This window comes from Cervus canadensis, chromosome 3, assembly GCF_019320065.1.
Source record: "Cervus canadensis isolate Bull #8, Minnesota chromosome 3, ASM1932006v1, whole genome shotgun sequence".
NCBI classification, from domain to species: domain Eukaryota; kingdom Metazoa; phylum Chordata; class Mammalia; order Artiodactyla; family Cervidae; genus Cervus; species Cervus canadensis.
In genome coordinates this window covers 99827771-99840728 of record NC_057388.1, presented here as the reverse complement: position 1 = coordinate 99840728, position 12958 = coordinate 99827771, and the positions used below count along the sequence as shown (strand labels likewise).

The 12958-nt window shown below is 52.4% G+C and overlaps 1 protein-coding gene across 1 annotated transcript; it reads left to right on the top strand.

The window, feature by feature from the left end:
- The first annotated feature begins 3329 nt into the window (after positions 1-3329).
- On the top strand, positions 3330-11124 carry LOC122437961 (putative DBH-like monooxygenase protein 2). Its single transcript, XM_043462422.1, has 13 exons — positions 3330-3617; positions 4502-4648; positions 6107-6268; positions 6512-6595; positions 7433-7600; positions 7796-7898; positions 8078-8244; positions 8572-8663; positions 8914-9010; positions 9145-9204; positions 9446-9576; positions 10478-10592; positions 10882-11124. Exons 1-13 carry the CDS (start codon positions 3330-3332, stop codon positions 11122-11124), a joined length of 1857 nt encoding a protein of 618 aa, XP_043318357.1.
- The last annotated feature ends 1834 nt before the right edge of the window (positions 11125-12958 follow it).

Here is a 12958-nt window from a genome sequence, read left to right as displayed (position 1 = left end):
CCTTAATATTTTCTATATCACACTTTCAAGTGTGCATAATCTAAGTGTGCACAAAATGTGAATTGCACTATATTCTAAGTAACATGGGCTGATTCCAACCCCCCCCCCCCCACTGCTTTTTTTTGTTGTTGGGGGAGGTCTACATTTTTTTATATTTAAGTGTTGACTACAAAATTATTCACAACCTAAAAGTTGAGAGTTCTCTTTCTTTTGATGGGAATTTTTAGGATTTCAAGCCAGGGAGGGTGCATCTCAAATAACCCTGAGAACTGCTGCGGGGAAAGCAAGGGAGGGAACCAAGGTATTTAGGAGTTTTGCAACAAAGATCAGGTAGTCTGAGCATCAATCGGTAATTGTTAATTAAAGAAAACAGTTATCTAGAGTTAAGGAATTGAGCACTTTTCTTTGTATTGGAAAAGGCAAGAGTCTGGGCTCACTGAAATCGTTCTTTTGATATACACCTCAGCCATCTGGGGCCAGTATCCTGTGTTTTCACTTCCTGAGTCTCCTCAGGGCTCACTGTAGGGAGTGGCTATAGTCTGAAGGCTGCTAGATGGAAGGTATTCTTCTCCTTCCTGAATTGCCTGGGGCTCGCCAGCTCACCATCTGGTGGTGGCTGCAATTTCTGATGACCGTGACATCCTTTGTTTACCAACATGCAGGAAATATTCCATTTCTCAGAAGTTTCAGGCCTGAAAATGTCAGTCACTCCGTCATTTCCAACTCTTTGAGACTCCATGGACTGTAGCCCACCAGGCTCCTCTGACCATGGAGTTCTCGAGGCAAGAATACTGAAGTGGGTTGCCATCCCTTCTCAAGGGGATTTTCCTGACACAGGGATCGAACCCGGATCTCCTGCGTTGCAGGCAAATTCTTTAGCATCTGAGCCACCTGGGAAGACCTATTTCAGAGGTACAGCATTATAATTCAACACCTGAACACTCTGCAAAGTGATCACAAGTCTGGTCAGCATCCATCACTGTGCTGTTGATGTCCTTTCCCTCAGGTAACCACTCCTCTGATCTCCTGCCCTGAGACACTCTTGCCTTCAGCCCCCTTACCTATTCCCAGCATTAGGACTCCAGAGAAGGAGAGAAATGAGCTTAGGGAAGCATTGTCCACATCACACCTCTTGAATACCAGACCAACGGGCATGCCAAGATGTGTGCTCACCCTCACAAGGCTCAAGCACTTAATCCTGATGTTTGCTCCCATGAGAGTCACTCTGGGGTTTAGATGATGAGAGGAAAGTGGGCTGGGAGAGGGGAAAAGGGGAGAAAGAGTAGAGAAAAGCCCTGTGAACAGACAGAGGGGACCATGGAGCAGAGATCCCCTGCGTTGCAGTGGTCACTGCGTCTCCCCAGGCCAGCGCTCTGGCCAGCGAGCAGACTGCAGGAAAAGGGATCCTGGGCCCGTCTCGGGTTACAGGGCTGGCTGTCCTGTCTCCCAGCCCCTTCTCCCTTCGCCTTAATCCCCAAACGCGATTGGGATCAGCTTGTCTCTGACGCCCCTGTTATCTCCTTCCAGGCTCCCACTCTTCAGTGTTGGTGCCTCCCCAAGCTCCTGCTCTGCTCTTGGCCCGGTTCCTATCCAGGGCCAGGGTAAGCCTCTTCCTTCCAGACGGCTGCCTAGCTCCTTACCTCCCCTGCCTGCTTAGGGGTGGGTGGTACGGTTGTCCTCTTGAAAAGGTGCTTTCTCCCAGATGCACCCCAGCTACTGCTCAGGTGCTCCCAGCAGCTGCAAACATCCTCAGCCAGGTTCTTACCAGCCTTGATGAGCTCAGCAGGTGATGAGAAGAATCATCTGCCCTCTATGGAGGCTCAGACAGAGGCCCCAGTGTCTACCCACACTTGTTTAAGCTGAATTCCTGTGTAGAACTGTGTGGCCCAGACTCTGTGATGGAGGAGGCCCTCCAGGCTAGGCTTTTTCCAGATCCTCTCCATTGTCTGATGGAAGAAGAACACTGAGGGTCAGGTGAGGATGGGCTCTATCAGACAATGGAAGAAAGAACTCGAGGGTGAGAGACTTTTGTCCCTCTCCTAAGGAGCAGCCAGTGAATGACACCTGCTCCCTCAAGAGGACAGGCCATGGTGAAAATGCCTGCAGGGGAAGGAGTGCCCTGTGGGTGTCGGTGACCTAAGGGAACAATGGAAAGAGGAGGCCAGGTCCCGTGGTCTTGTGTTCACTCTCCCGGGCCCCTGTGGTCTCATGTTTGCTCTGCCACTGACCAGATCGGGGCTCAGACACTGCTCAAATCACTGCTTGATGATTCCATTTCCTCATCCAAAAATTAAATGGACTGGGATTCTTGGAAAATCAAGTGGATCTGAAGCTCCTTTTCACCCCGGTGTTCCGATACTATAATATTCCTCTGTGCTTCTACAGTTTGCATCGCATTGAACAGCTTGCCAGCAGGGAAGCTGGCCAAGCCTCTGGTGGAAGGTCCCTGAATGTGACTTCTCTGAAAGGCAATTCATGGGAAGAAGGGGAAAGTGCAAAGCACCCCAAAGGCAAATTCATATTTATTCCCCATTTTCTCCCTCTCCTCCTCCTCCTTGCTCCTCCCCAGCCATGTGCAGAAACTCGAAGCTGCCCCAGACTTGCCCATCTGGAAAGCTGATTATGCCTCCCTCACCTCTACATGTCCTTCCAGGGATTAGTAGTCAAGACTCCTCCAGGAGATGGAAATCAAAGCCTTCCCCTCGCCCCCTCCCAGCACCTCTTCTCCTTCCTGAGCTGTAGGAAGGCTGGAAGGCAGGGCTACGTGGAGTCCCACCCCGACTCCCGGTCTGTGCATCACTTCTGGGTAGAGACAAAATAGAAACCACTCGTGAAAACTGGGGTGGGGAACATGTGCCAGAGGGCAGAGGGGGGGCTCAGTAAGAACATCCAGGGACACAGGGATGGGGGCAGCGCAGGAAGCGAAAGAATGGAGGGAGGCAGAGAGAGAAATAGAGGGAGAAAAGCACTGCAAAAAACTTAAAAAGGAGGGAGAGAAAGTGAGGAAGGGAGAAACAAAACCTCCTTGATTCCACAGAGTCCCCATGGGCAGGACACTTGCCTCGGGTTGACAGGGGAGAGCCAGAGTTATTCATTCCTGGGCATTTCATGCCAGGTGCCTACTCCAGGGCAAGAGCACCTTCTCTCTGAGCACCTCACACCTCCTGAGTTATGTAAGTGGCTCCACTCTGAGCCCAGAGATAATCAGATCAGAGGAGCCCCAGTCTGCCCCACCCCCATGGCAGAGCGCCTGGCGCAGATACAGGAGCATATAAGTCCGTACTTCTCCAGTGTCCATCTAAGGAGAGATGCTCCAGACCCCGGAAGCCATGGCCTGTGCCCTTCTCTTCTGGCTTCTCCTGTTTACAGCCCTCGCAACCCCCTCCCAAGGCAAACGCCTTGGCCCCACGCCGCGTCTGCGTTATTCCAGGTTCCTAGACCCTTCTAACGCTGTTTTCCTGCGCTGGGACTTTGATTTTGAGGCTGAGATCATCACTTTTGAGCTCCAGGTCCGGACAGCTGGCTGGGTGGGCTTGGGTGTCACAAATCGCTACAGCAGAGCGGGAAGTGACCTGGTTGTTGGAGGCGTCTTGCCTGACGGCAATGTCTATTTCTCGGTGAGTCTGAGGGTGGCTCCCAAGCATGTTGGGTCTCTTGCTGGGTGGAGGATGACTCTGAATCCAGGAAGGATCCATATTTTCCAAACATATTCGGGCACAGGCCCGGAACACCAGCTGATGGCTGACCTCTCCTACAGAACGGTCCATTGGAGAGGCTGAATCTAGGTCTTCCAGACTGAATGTCCATCAAGTGCCAAGGGAATGGAGGCATCGGACTGAAAGAGAGAGCGTCCTGGGCCACAATCTCAGTGCAGGCCACTGGGGGAGAATCCAAGCTGTTTAGGATACAGTCATCATCTTCTGTTACCTTTAGGCTCAGTGAGAGAGACCACACATAAAATAGTCTAGTAATGACATCAGTACCCGCAATAATAACAACTTAAAATTTTTATGCACTTTTGGTTAAGCAGGGGTTGGTCCAAATCTTTGCACATTAAACCTCCCAGCATCACCAGGAAGTAGATGATTATTATCCCACTTTATGGATGAAGAAGCAGCTCACCTGTCTCCCAGTCTCATTCTGAACTGCATTTATATAGTGAAGGGTCCATGTTAAGAGCCCCCTGAAAAGATGAAGAGTATAGACCTTTCAGAGAATAAGTGGGTTTTTAAGACTTGGGGATATAGGAATATTAGGATTCATGGAGATGAGATTTGAAATGGGAGAAGTAAAGCAGGATCAGATACCAGCCATCCCTCTTCCCCATGAACCGCCCCCCCCCCCCTTGACGCCAAGCTCTGTCCCAGGAGTGAACTATATTGTATAGACCCGGGTTCCACTAAGTTGGTACCCTAGCGGAGCTAAAGAGACCCAGACTACTCCAAAGCCATGAGCACTTAGGGCTCCCGATTCTCACCCCGTGACCTTCCCTGGGCCCCAGGACCAGCACCTGGTGGACGAAGACACCCTGGAGGAGGATGGGAGCCAGGACGCAGAGCTGCAGGGGCTGACGGAAGATGCCGTCTACACCACCATGCGCTTCTCCAGGCCCTTCCGTTCCTGCGACCCTCACGACCGAGACATCACGGTAAAAGAGAGAGGGGAGAGGAGCATTTGGTCGCAAGCAGCCTTTCCCCCCGGGCGGTGACGTCACCCCAACCTGGAGTGGCCGTGCCCACCGAGCAGCCAGTCTCGGTTCCCGGGGCCGCCATCTCTCTCAGCCCTCCCCAGCACGCCTCCACCCCCTCATCCTGCCGCCTGTGACTCCACCAGCCCTCTACGGGTGGCCTCCCGCTGACAGCCCATGCTTCCTTCCCTGGCGTCCCCTCTTTAAGAACCTTGCCTGATCTCCTTGAACTGCAGGGTGTCGTGAACCACCCGTGAACATGGGCTCAGAGAGGGGCTGGGAGAGGGGGTGTGGCTTGCCCAGCATCTCCAGCAGGTCAGCCTCCAGGCAGAACCAGAACCCAGCTAGTTCTGATCCCCAATCTCAAGCCCTCTCCATTCTGAAACCACGCCATGGCATTCTGGGGGGGCTCGAGGAACTCCGGTTCTTTATGTCTCAGCACAGAACAAAATTCAGCAAAAGGCAAAGTGATAGATGAGAAGGGATTTACCAGAAGAGGATACTTGTGGGGTCCTCGTCAGGTGGGCGAGAGGGTGCTGCCCCTGAGAACCTAGTGCATTAAAGGTTTATAACAAAGGAAAAGTGGGAAGGTGGGGGGAAGACCACCTTCTGCCTCATTCTTGAGTAGGCATCACCTTCCATCCTCAGTTCCTCCTCCGCATCAGGTGGGGAAGTTTGCCTGTCCCTACATGGTCAAACCAGGACTGTCATGGTGCTATGGAAAAAATTGTTTCAGACCTCAGTACGAGGGTCTTTCACTTTCACATGTCACCTTTCCACAAACTATTGTTTTTTATGTGTGTAGAGAGTATGTCCTAGGTGGTCGTTAACTAACTGAGCTCACCGGCAGGATGCGTGTTTCACACCACCACTGTTTTATTGTGTGGGGGCATGTCTCTTGCTTTTGCCGCACGGTTTTGTTGCTAAGTAAGCCTGCTTGGTTTTGTGGCTAAGTAAAGCTGCTTTGGCCAGAGTTCCCTGGTGGCTTATAGGGGCTTCCCTGGAGGCTCAGATGGTAAAGAATCTGCCTGCAATGCAAGAGGCCCAGGTTCCATCCCTGGGTCTGGAAGATCCCCTAGAGAGAGGACTGGCAACCCACTCCAGTGTTCTTGCCTGGAGAATCCCATGGACAGAGAAGCCTGGCGGGCTCTGGTCCATAGGCTTGCAAAGAGCTGGACGGGGATGAAGAGACTTAGCATGCGCAAACCTGTTTTCTTGAGTACTCTTTAACTCACAGGGGTCTCTCATACTCTTAGTCCCTTAGTGGGATTAACTATTTAATCTCCCACTTTGTCCCTTCACTCTGTCTGTCCCTATCCATTGCTCTGTGAGCCAGTGACTTGTGTCAGTGGTTGGGTGTGCGTGTGTGCAAAGTACTACTTGTGCGTGGCAGCACCTGGACGCCCTTGACACCCACAGAGCGACACTGTGAGGGTGCTGGCCGCCTACGGCCTGGATGACACCCTGAAGATGGATCGGGAGCGTACATTTGTGAAGCCCATCTTCCTGCTCCAAATCATCCACCCTGATGATCTCGATGCCCCCGAGGACACCATCATCCATGACTTGGAGATCACTGATGTAAGACCCCCTCCTTCCTGCCCAGTTACCTCCAGCCCCCTCCCACCTTCCACTCAATCCAGACCTTCCTCTTGCACTCAATATTCAGTACATTCCTGGAACCCAGGTTCCTCTGACTCCCCTTGGTCCCCCGAGGATGGTCAAACTGGCCCTCACGTGGCCGCCCTTCTCTGACCTGTCCCTTCACCTGCTTCTCCGGGAGCCTCCCTCCCCCCCACTCAGCCTCCGTGTGTCCCCCTCTAGTTCCTCATTCCAGAGGATGACACCACGTATGCCTGCACCTTCCTCCCTCTCCCCATCGTTAGCAAGAAGCACCACATCTACAAGGTACCGTGAACCAGACGGCGGGACATTGTCAAGGTGGGCAGTGGGCTGTCAAGACAGGAAGGGGGTGTGGTTGATTCCGAAAAGGTGTAGGATGGAGGTGTCCAGGAGGACCTGGAAACCAGGCCAGGTCTGGTGGAGGTGGCAGTTCCAGGATTTCCTGAGCCCAGAACTACAGCTCCCAGCACTGTTTTACTCACGCCCCACGGTGCAGCAGTGATTTTGATGATGGTCATTAGTTACTAAGTGCCTGCCAAGAGCAAAGGATGAGCCCTACCCTGGGCCCAGAAATGTGTTCTTTCAGCCCTGGAGGAAGTGCAGGCTGGTGGGGGAGGTGGGGGCACGTGGCCAAAGGCTGTCAGGTTGGCAGAGTCTGGCCAGAGGAGACTCAGGTAGGTCACCTGATTTCACATTTGAGTGATTACAATTTTGATCGAATAAATGAAAGTGTGACCTTACCGTGAATGGCCAAAGTGTGCCAGTCATGGTTTTCTTTAGAGAGTGACTCCAACAAGGTGTGGTCACATGCTCAGATATAGGGAACTGATGAGGTCACTAAGGGAAAGTCGGAAGTCTTGGGATATTCCTGGCTAGAGCTGTGCTGTGTTCTCAGGAAGGGGTTTTAAAAAGACTGAGGGCTGAGAGAGGAGTCAGGTGGAGTGCCGGGGACATTTGGGGAAGGAGGAAACAGAGGAAATGGAAGAGGAAGAGGGGAGTGGAGACCTGGGCATCGTTTACTAACATCTGGGGAAAAGAAAGCGAGGTGGGGGTGGGGGCCCGAGGGATAAGGACTTGACCCAGAAGACCTTGACCGTGCTGTGCCCTGCACCCCCTGCCCAGTTCGAGCCCAAGCTGGTCCAGCACAGCGAGACAATTGTGCATCACATCCTGGTGTACGCCTGCGGCAATGCCAGCGCTCTGCCCACGGGCATCAGCGACTGCTACGGGGCCGACCCCGCCTTCTCCCTCTGCTCACAGGTCATCGTGGGCTGGGCTGTCGGGGGCACAGTGAGTCCGTGTGATGAGGGAAATCGGTGGCCAAGGGAACACGTGTGGTCAGGCAGTGGGGATGGTGAATGGGTGGAAGATGGAGACAAGGGAGGTCTGGGATGGAGGCGAGAAGACACGGGTGAGCCCTGGGTGGGGGTCCCCTGCATCTACTTCCCAGCCATTCTTGCTGCCAAACCTCCCTCCTTCCACCAGAGTTACCAGTTTCCAGACGATGTGGGCATCTCTATTGGGACACCCTTGGACCCCCAGTGGATCCGCCTGGAGGTTCATTACAGCAATTTTCACAATCTGCCTGGTAAGTGTCTAGAGCGGTTATGGAAGCGCCCGTGGATGGGGCTGGCTGAGTCCTCTAGGCATTGATGCAGGAGGCCCACCGACTCCTGCTCGCAGCCCCACCCTTGCCTTCCCAGGCCTCTTTCTCCGCAGCCTGTGGCCCGTTCCCCTGCCTCCTCTGATCGGTCCTGCCTGCCCCAGGTCTGTATGACTCCACGGGGATCCGAGTGTACTACACCGCGCACCTGCGCAAGTATGACATGGGCGTCCTGCAGCTGGGCGTCTTCACTTTCCCCATCCACTTCATCCCCCCCGGCGCCGAGTCCTTCATGTCCTACGGACTGTGTAAGACGGAGAAGTTTGAAGAGGTGAAGCTGGAAGGTGTCCCCCCAACCCCCCACTTCCCCTGAGATTCCCCGTTCCCAGTCATAGATCTGGTGTGATCCACCAGTGCGCAGCCCGAGTCCCCAAGGCGGAGAAGGACCACTGCCTGGTGCTTTGGGAAATTGACCTGACCTGGCTGGTGCAGGGGAGGCGGGGGTCAGGGCTGTGGGGCAGGAAGAGGGGCCAGGAGGCCCAGCAGGGACCACAGGGTTGTGTTCCAGTCTTCAGAGGAAGGTGTCTGATAGTAAAGGAGGGAACCAGGAGCAGAGCAGAGTTCCTAATGAGAACCAGGTGGTCTCCTCCTGCCACAGATGAACGGGGCTCCGGTGCCCGACATCCAAGTCTTTGGCTATCTGCTGCACACCCACCTGGCCGGCCGCGCTCTGCAGGCGGTGCAGTACAGGTAAGGAAGACACAGATCGGACACGCTCCCTTCTGTATTTGGAAATAAGTTTTAGGAACAGTTGTTTATTCTGCAACGCGAGGTTATGCTCGGTTAGAGCAGGAGAAGCTAGAACTGTTCCTGGAGTAGCGATGACGGAGGGTGGAGAGTTTTGTTTTACAACGAGCCCACTGCTGCTGCTTTGTTCATAGACCACCCCCTCCCTGTGTCAGCCTCTCCTTACTCCTCTCCCCATGTTGTCTCCCTCCAGAAACGGAACTCAGCTCCACGTAATCTGTAAAGATGATGCCTATGACTTCAATCTGCAGGAGACTCGAGATTTACCTTATCGAGCGGTGATCAAGCCGGTGCGAGCCGGGCTGGGGGAGGCACGGCTGGCATCCGGGGAAGGCAGGATCAGCACTTGTTATTGTTAGCCAAGAGGCCTAAGGCTGGACCGGTCCCTCTGCCTCTTACTTTCAGCCTTTGTTTCTCTGCACAGGGGGATGAATTGCTGATAGAGTGTCGCTACCAGACGCTGGACCGCGACTCCTTGACTTTTGTAAGTACGCATCTCCCCACCATGGTTAATGACAATAGCCTTAGAAGAGCCTTACCCCTGGTCTTGGCTATTCCATCACTCAGAATTTCAGCTGAAGCCCCTTTGTTTCTCCAATGGTATTACCCATTCACGTCGGGCTTCACGCTCTCACATCCCCATGACTATAAGATGGGTACTAGGATTCCCATCTTCTCAGTCAATGACTCACTAAGATTGTCGCTAGCTCTCTCTTCTTCTCCAGGGGGGTCCGAGCACCATTAATGAGATGTGCCTCATCTTTTTCTTCTACTATCCCCGAAACAACATCTCCAGCTGCCAGGGGTACCCTGACATCATCTACGTGGCCCATGAGCTGGGGGAGGAGGTATCAGAGTGAGTCATCCTGGAAGATAAGACCAAGACTGACCTCTAGAAGTTAGGTCACTTGTGTGCAAAGTATTTGTCTGCCTTTTTCTCATGCACTTACCTGATTCGAACACTGTTTGCTTTCAAGGAGTGACCTTTAATTGGGGCTTTCTGGGTGGTGCAGTGGTAAAGATTCTGCCTGCCAATGCAGGCAACACAAGAGATGCAGCTTCAATTCCTTGATTGGGAAGATCCACTGGAGTAGGAAATGGCAACCCATTCTAGTATTCTTGCCTGGGCAATCTCATGGACAGAGGAGCCTGGCAGGCTACGGTTCACAGGATCACAAACAGTCAGACATGACTGAACAACTTTCACTTTTCACACTTTAATAATTTTAATGGATAATCATTGACTAATGTAATACCTTCACCATGATACTTATCAAGACCTATCAAGTTCATGGGGTCACAAAGAGTCTGAAGTGACTGAGCATGCATGCAGTGACCTTTTAATTACTTGGGACTAAGGTCCTCCCTGAGGCTCTGATGAAAATGCTGAAGCTCCTTTCCAAGAAAAATGCACATCTTTGCAAACACATCCCATATCACAGACAATTTCAGGACATGTATAGGTTCCCAGAAGTCATCCCATCAACCTTCTTAGACTTCATGGTCCCCAGATCAAGAAACACTTCTTTATAAAGAGTCAGCACTTCCTCTTTTTCACTTTTAAAAAATTCTCATCTCTAATTCTGATGATTTCTCCTTCTGCCATGCTCACGGTTGTCTTACTGAATTGTAAGACATTCCTTATGGTTTACACCGACATGGAACTGATGCTAACAAAAGTGAGGCTACTTTTTACACACTTTGCCAAAGCTTTAAGTCACCCCTGAACGAGTGTCTGCTCTTTCTGCCCACTGCAGCTCCATGGAGGGCATGATGGCCCTGAGCAATGTGGAGTGGACCCCGGAGAGCATTAAGAAGGCTGAGAAGGCCTGCAAGGAGGCCCAGCAGACAGTGATAATAAAGACTATTGATGTAAGTGTCCTGGGAGACACTGCGCTCTCAGGGTTAGGGCTAAAGAAGTGAGGGATGGTTTGGACGAGGCCAGAAAAGAGGAGAAAGGGGGTGTGAGTGACAATGGCAGGAAAGCTGGATCAGAGAAGAAGAAGCTGAGCGAGCAGAGGAGGGCTGATGCTGCTCTGGGTGTGGGTGGGCATCTCCCGGTTAGCCTGTGAGGCTGCAGGGACTGGGGATGACCAAGGAAGGTCTTAGAAGATGAAAGGAGGTGGGGGTGCTCCCACACATTTTCCTCCTTCTCCTGCAGGAGCTAGTGAAAAACACAACAGGCTGGATTCGGGACATCAACCCTACTCCCCGGGGTCCTTGTTTGGAGTCCTCTGGAGGCAAAGTGGAGCCCCAGGACAAAACCCCTGCAGGCTTCAGGGCAGCCCCCGTGGTCCTCTCGGGGTCCAGCAGTGCCCCGCTGAGGTGCCTCCCCCTGGCCGCCCTCTTGTTTGGGCAGGGGGCCCTGTCTTGGCTCCTTGCCACCGTGCAGGCTGGAATCTGATACCGTTTCCTCAGTCACATACTCAGGCCCCTTCCCTGCTCAGACCTCCCCTTATGGTCACGCAAACTCCCCTCTTGGCCCCCAAAGCCCCCCATCTGTGCCCCTTCCCATGACCTCAGTCATGACTGCAGGCCTGGGCGTGGCACAGAGCCCACAGAACCTGGCCCAGGACAAGCTCGACCATCCATCCTTTACAGCATCCGAGAAGCATTGGTAGGACCACACATCCTCCAACAAAATCTGGATTCAAGGCTGGGAGGGACGGGGTCTCTGAGTAGTCTGGTACCCAGACTCGCTCAAGGAGATGCTGTGTGGGGAGGAGGGTGCATGAATGCAGAGAGGGAGTCCTGTAAGCCCTCCTCAGCTCATGCTGGCCCTGGAGGAGCTCCTGTTTCTCTTTTCTGCTGACATCTTTGCCCAACCCTCCCCGTAGAGGCAGCCACATGTGTGCTTGTGGTGAAGGGAAGGGCTCTGTTTATAAGGGACAAAGTTCAAGGCACCAAATTAAACAGAATTCAACTCGCTTCCCAGTGCCATCTCTTTCCTTTGAGCCTGTGGTCCAGGTGAGACAACTGCCACTAAGGTGGTCTCTTAAAGGCTCAGGCTGAGGCATCCAGAAGACATTTGAGGATATGGTTGACCCAAATGCAGCTCGCTTGCCTCAACTGTGCCTTGACTGCCAGCTGGTCTTTATTTTCTCAATATGTATCACGTTCTCAACACTCAGATCACCAGGTGGCAAGAGCCTGCCTGGCCAGGGAGGCTGACCTGGGCTCTGAAAACAGGTCAAGGACATGCCAGTCTGTGAATTGCCCTGCCCATGCTTCTTCTGTCTTCTGTAAGGGACCCCTGCCCTGAATATTCCAGGGTGTTTAGAGTATCTTAATTCCCCGAAGATTAGAGATCTGGCCTCTAAATTTCTTGCCACTGCTTGAGTTCATTTGTGTGTATGCCAAGTCACTTCAGTCGTGACAAATTCTGTGCAACCCTGTGGACCATAGCCAGCCACACTTCTCTGTCCATGGGGTTCTCCAGGCAAGAATACTGGAGTGGGTTACCAAGCAAAGCAGAAAACATGGCTTACCCGAAGCCAGAGGGATTGCCAAAGTTCACTACTGGGCTTCGCTGTGGTCACCATTCAAGGGAAATGGAGGCTTTTCTTTAAGTAATAACCTTAAAACATGGTTAAGGCATTTTGGCAATAGTTTAAGGTCCACAAATTACTTTCTACAGCATGAAGAAGCACACAAATCAAAACTAATCTAGACTGAAACTTAAAACAGACCTTTTGGGCATCTCACTGGTGGCCCAGTGGCTAAGACTTTGCACTCTCAGTGCAAGGGGCCTGGGGTCAATCCCTCCTCAGGGAACCAGTTTCCATCCCACATGATGCAACTGAAGATTCCTAGTACCACAACTAAAACCTGGAGCAAACAAATATTAAAAACAAAACAGACCTTTCCCTCTGGTTTGCCCAATTCACAAAAAAGTCTGACCTTTCTATTCAAAGCTGTGTTACTCCAAGCGCCCCCACCTCCCACCCCCGCAAGCAAATTCTTCCACCCTCGATCTTTCTGGTAAAAACAAAAAGAAAATAGAAGAACTTCCTGGATGGATTTCTGATGCCAAACCTCAGTCTGTGTTGTAGCCTTATTCTCAGGTCTGTCCTAATAAGTTCAAGTCAGCTGAGCAACCTCCCCAGAGTTCTGTAGTCAGAATCTTCCAGCGCTCCATTTGTCCAGCCCAGAGACGGGTGCACGTCCCACGCACTATTGCTCTCCTCTGTACCCACTTCAGATTCCCATCTTTCATTCTACTTTCCTCTCCATCTCCT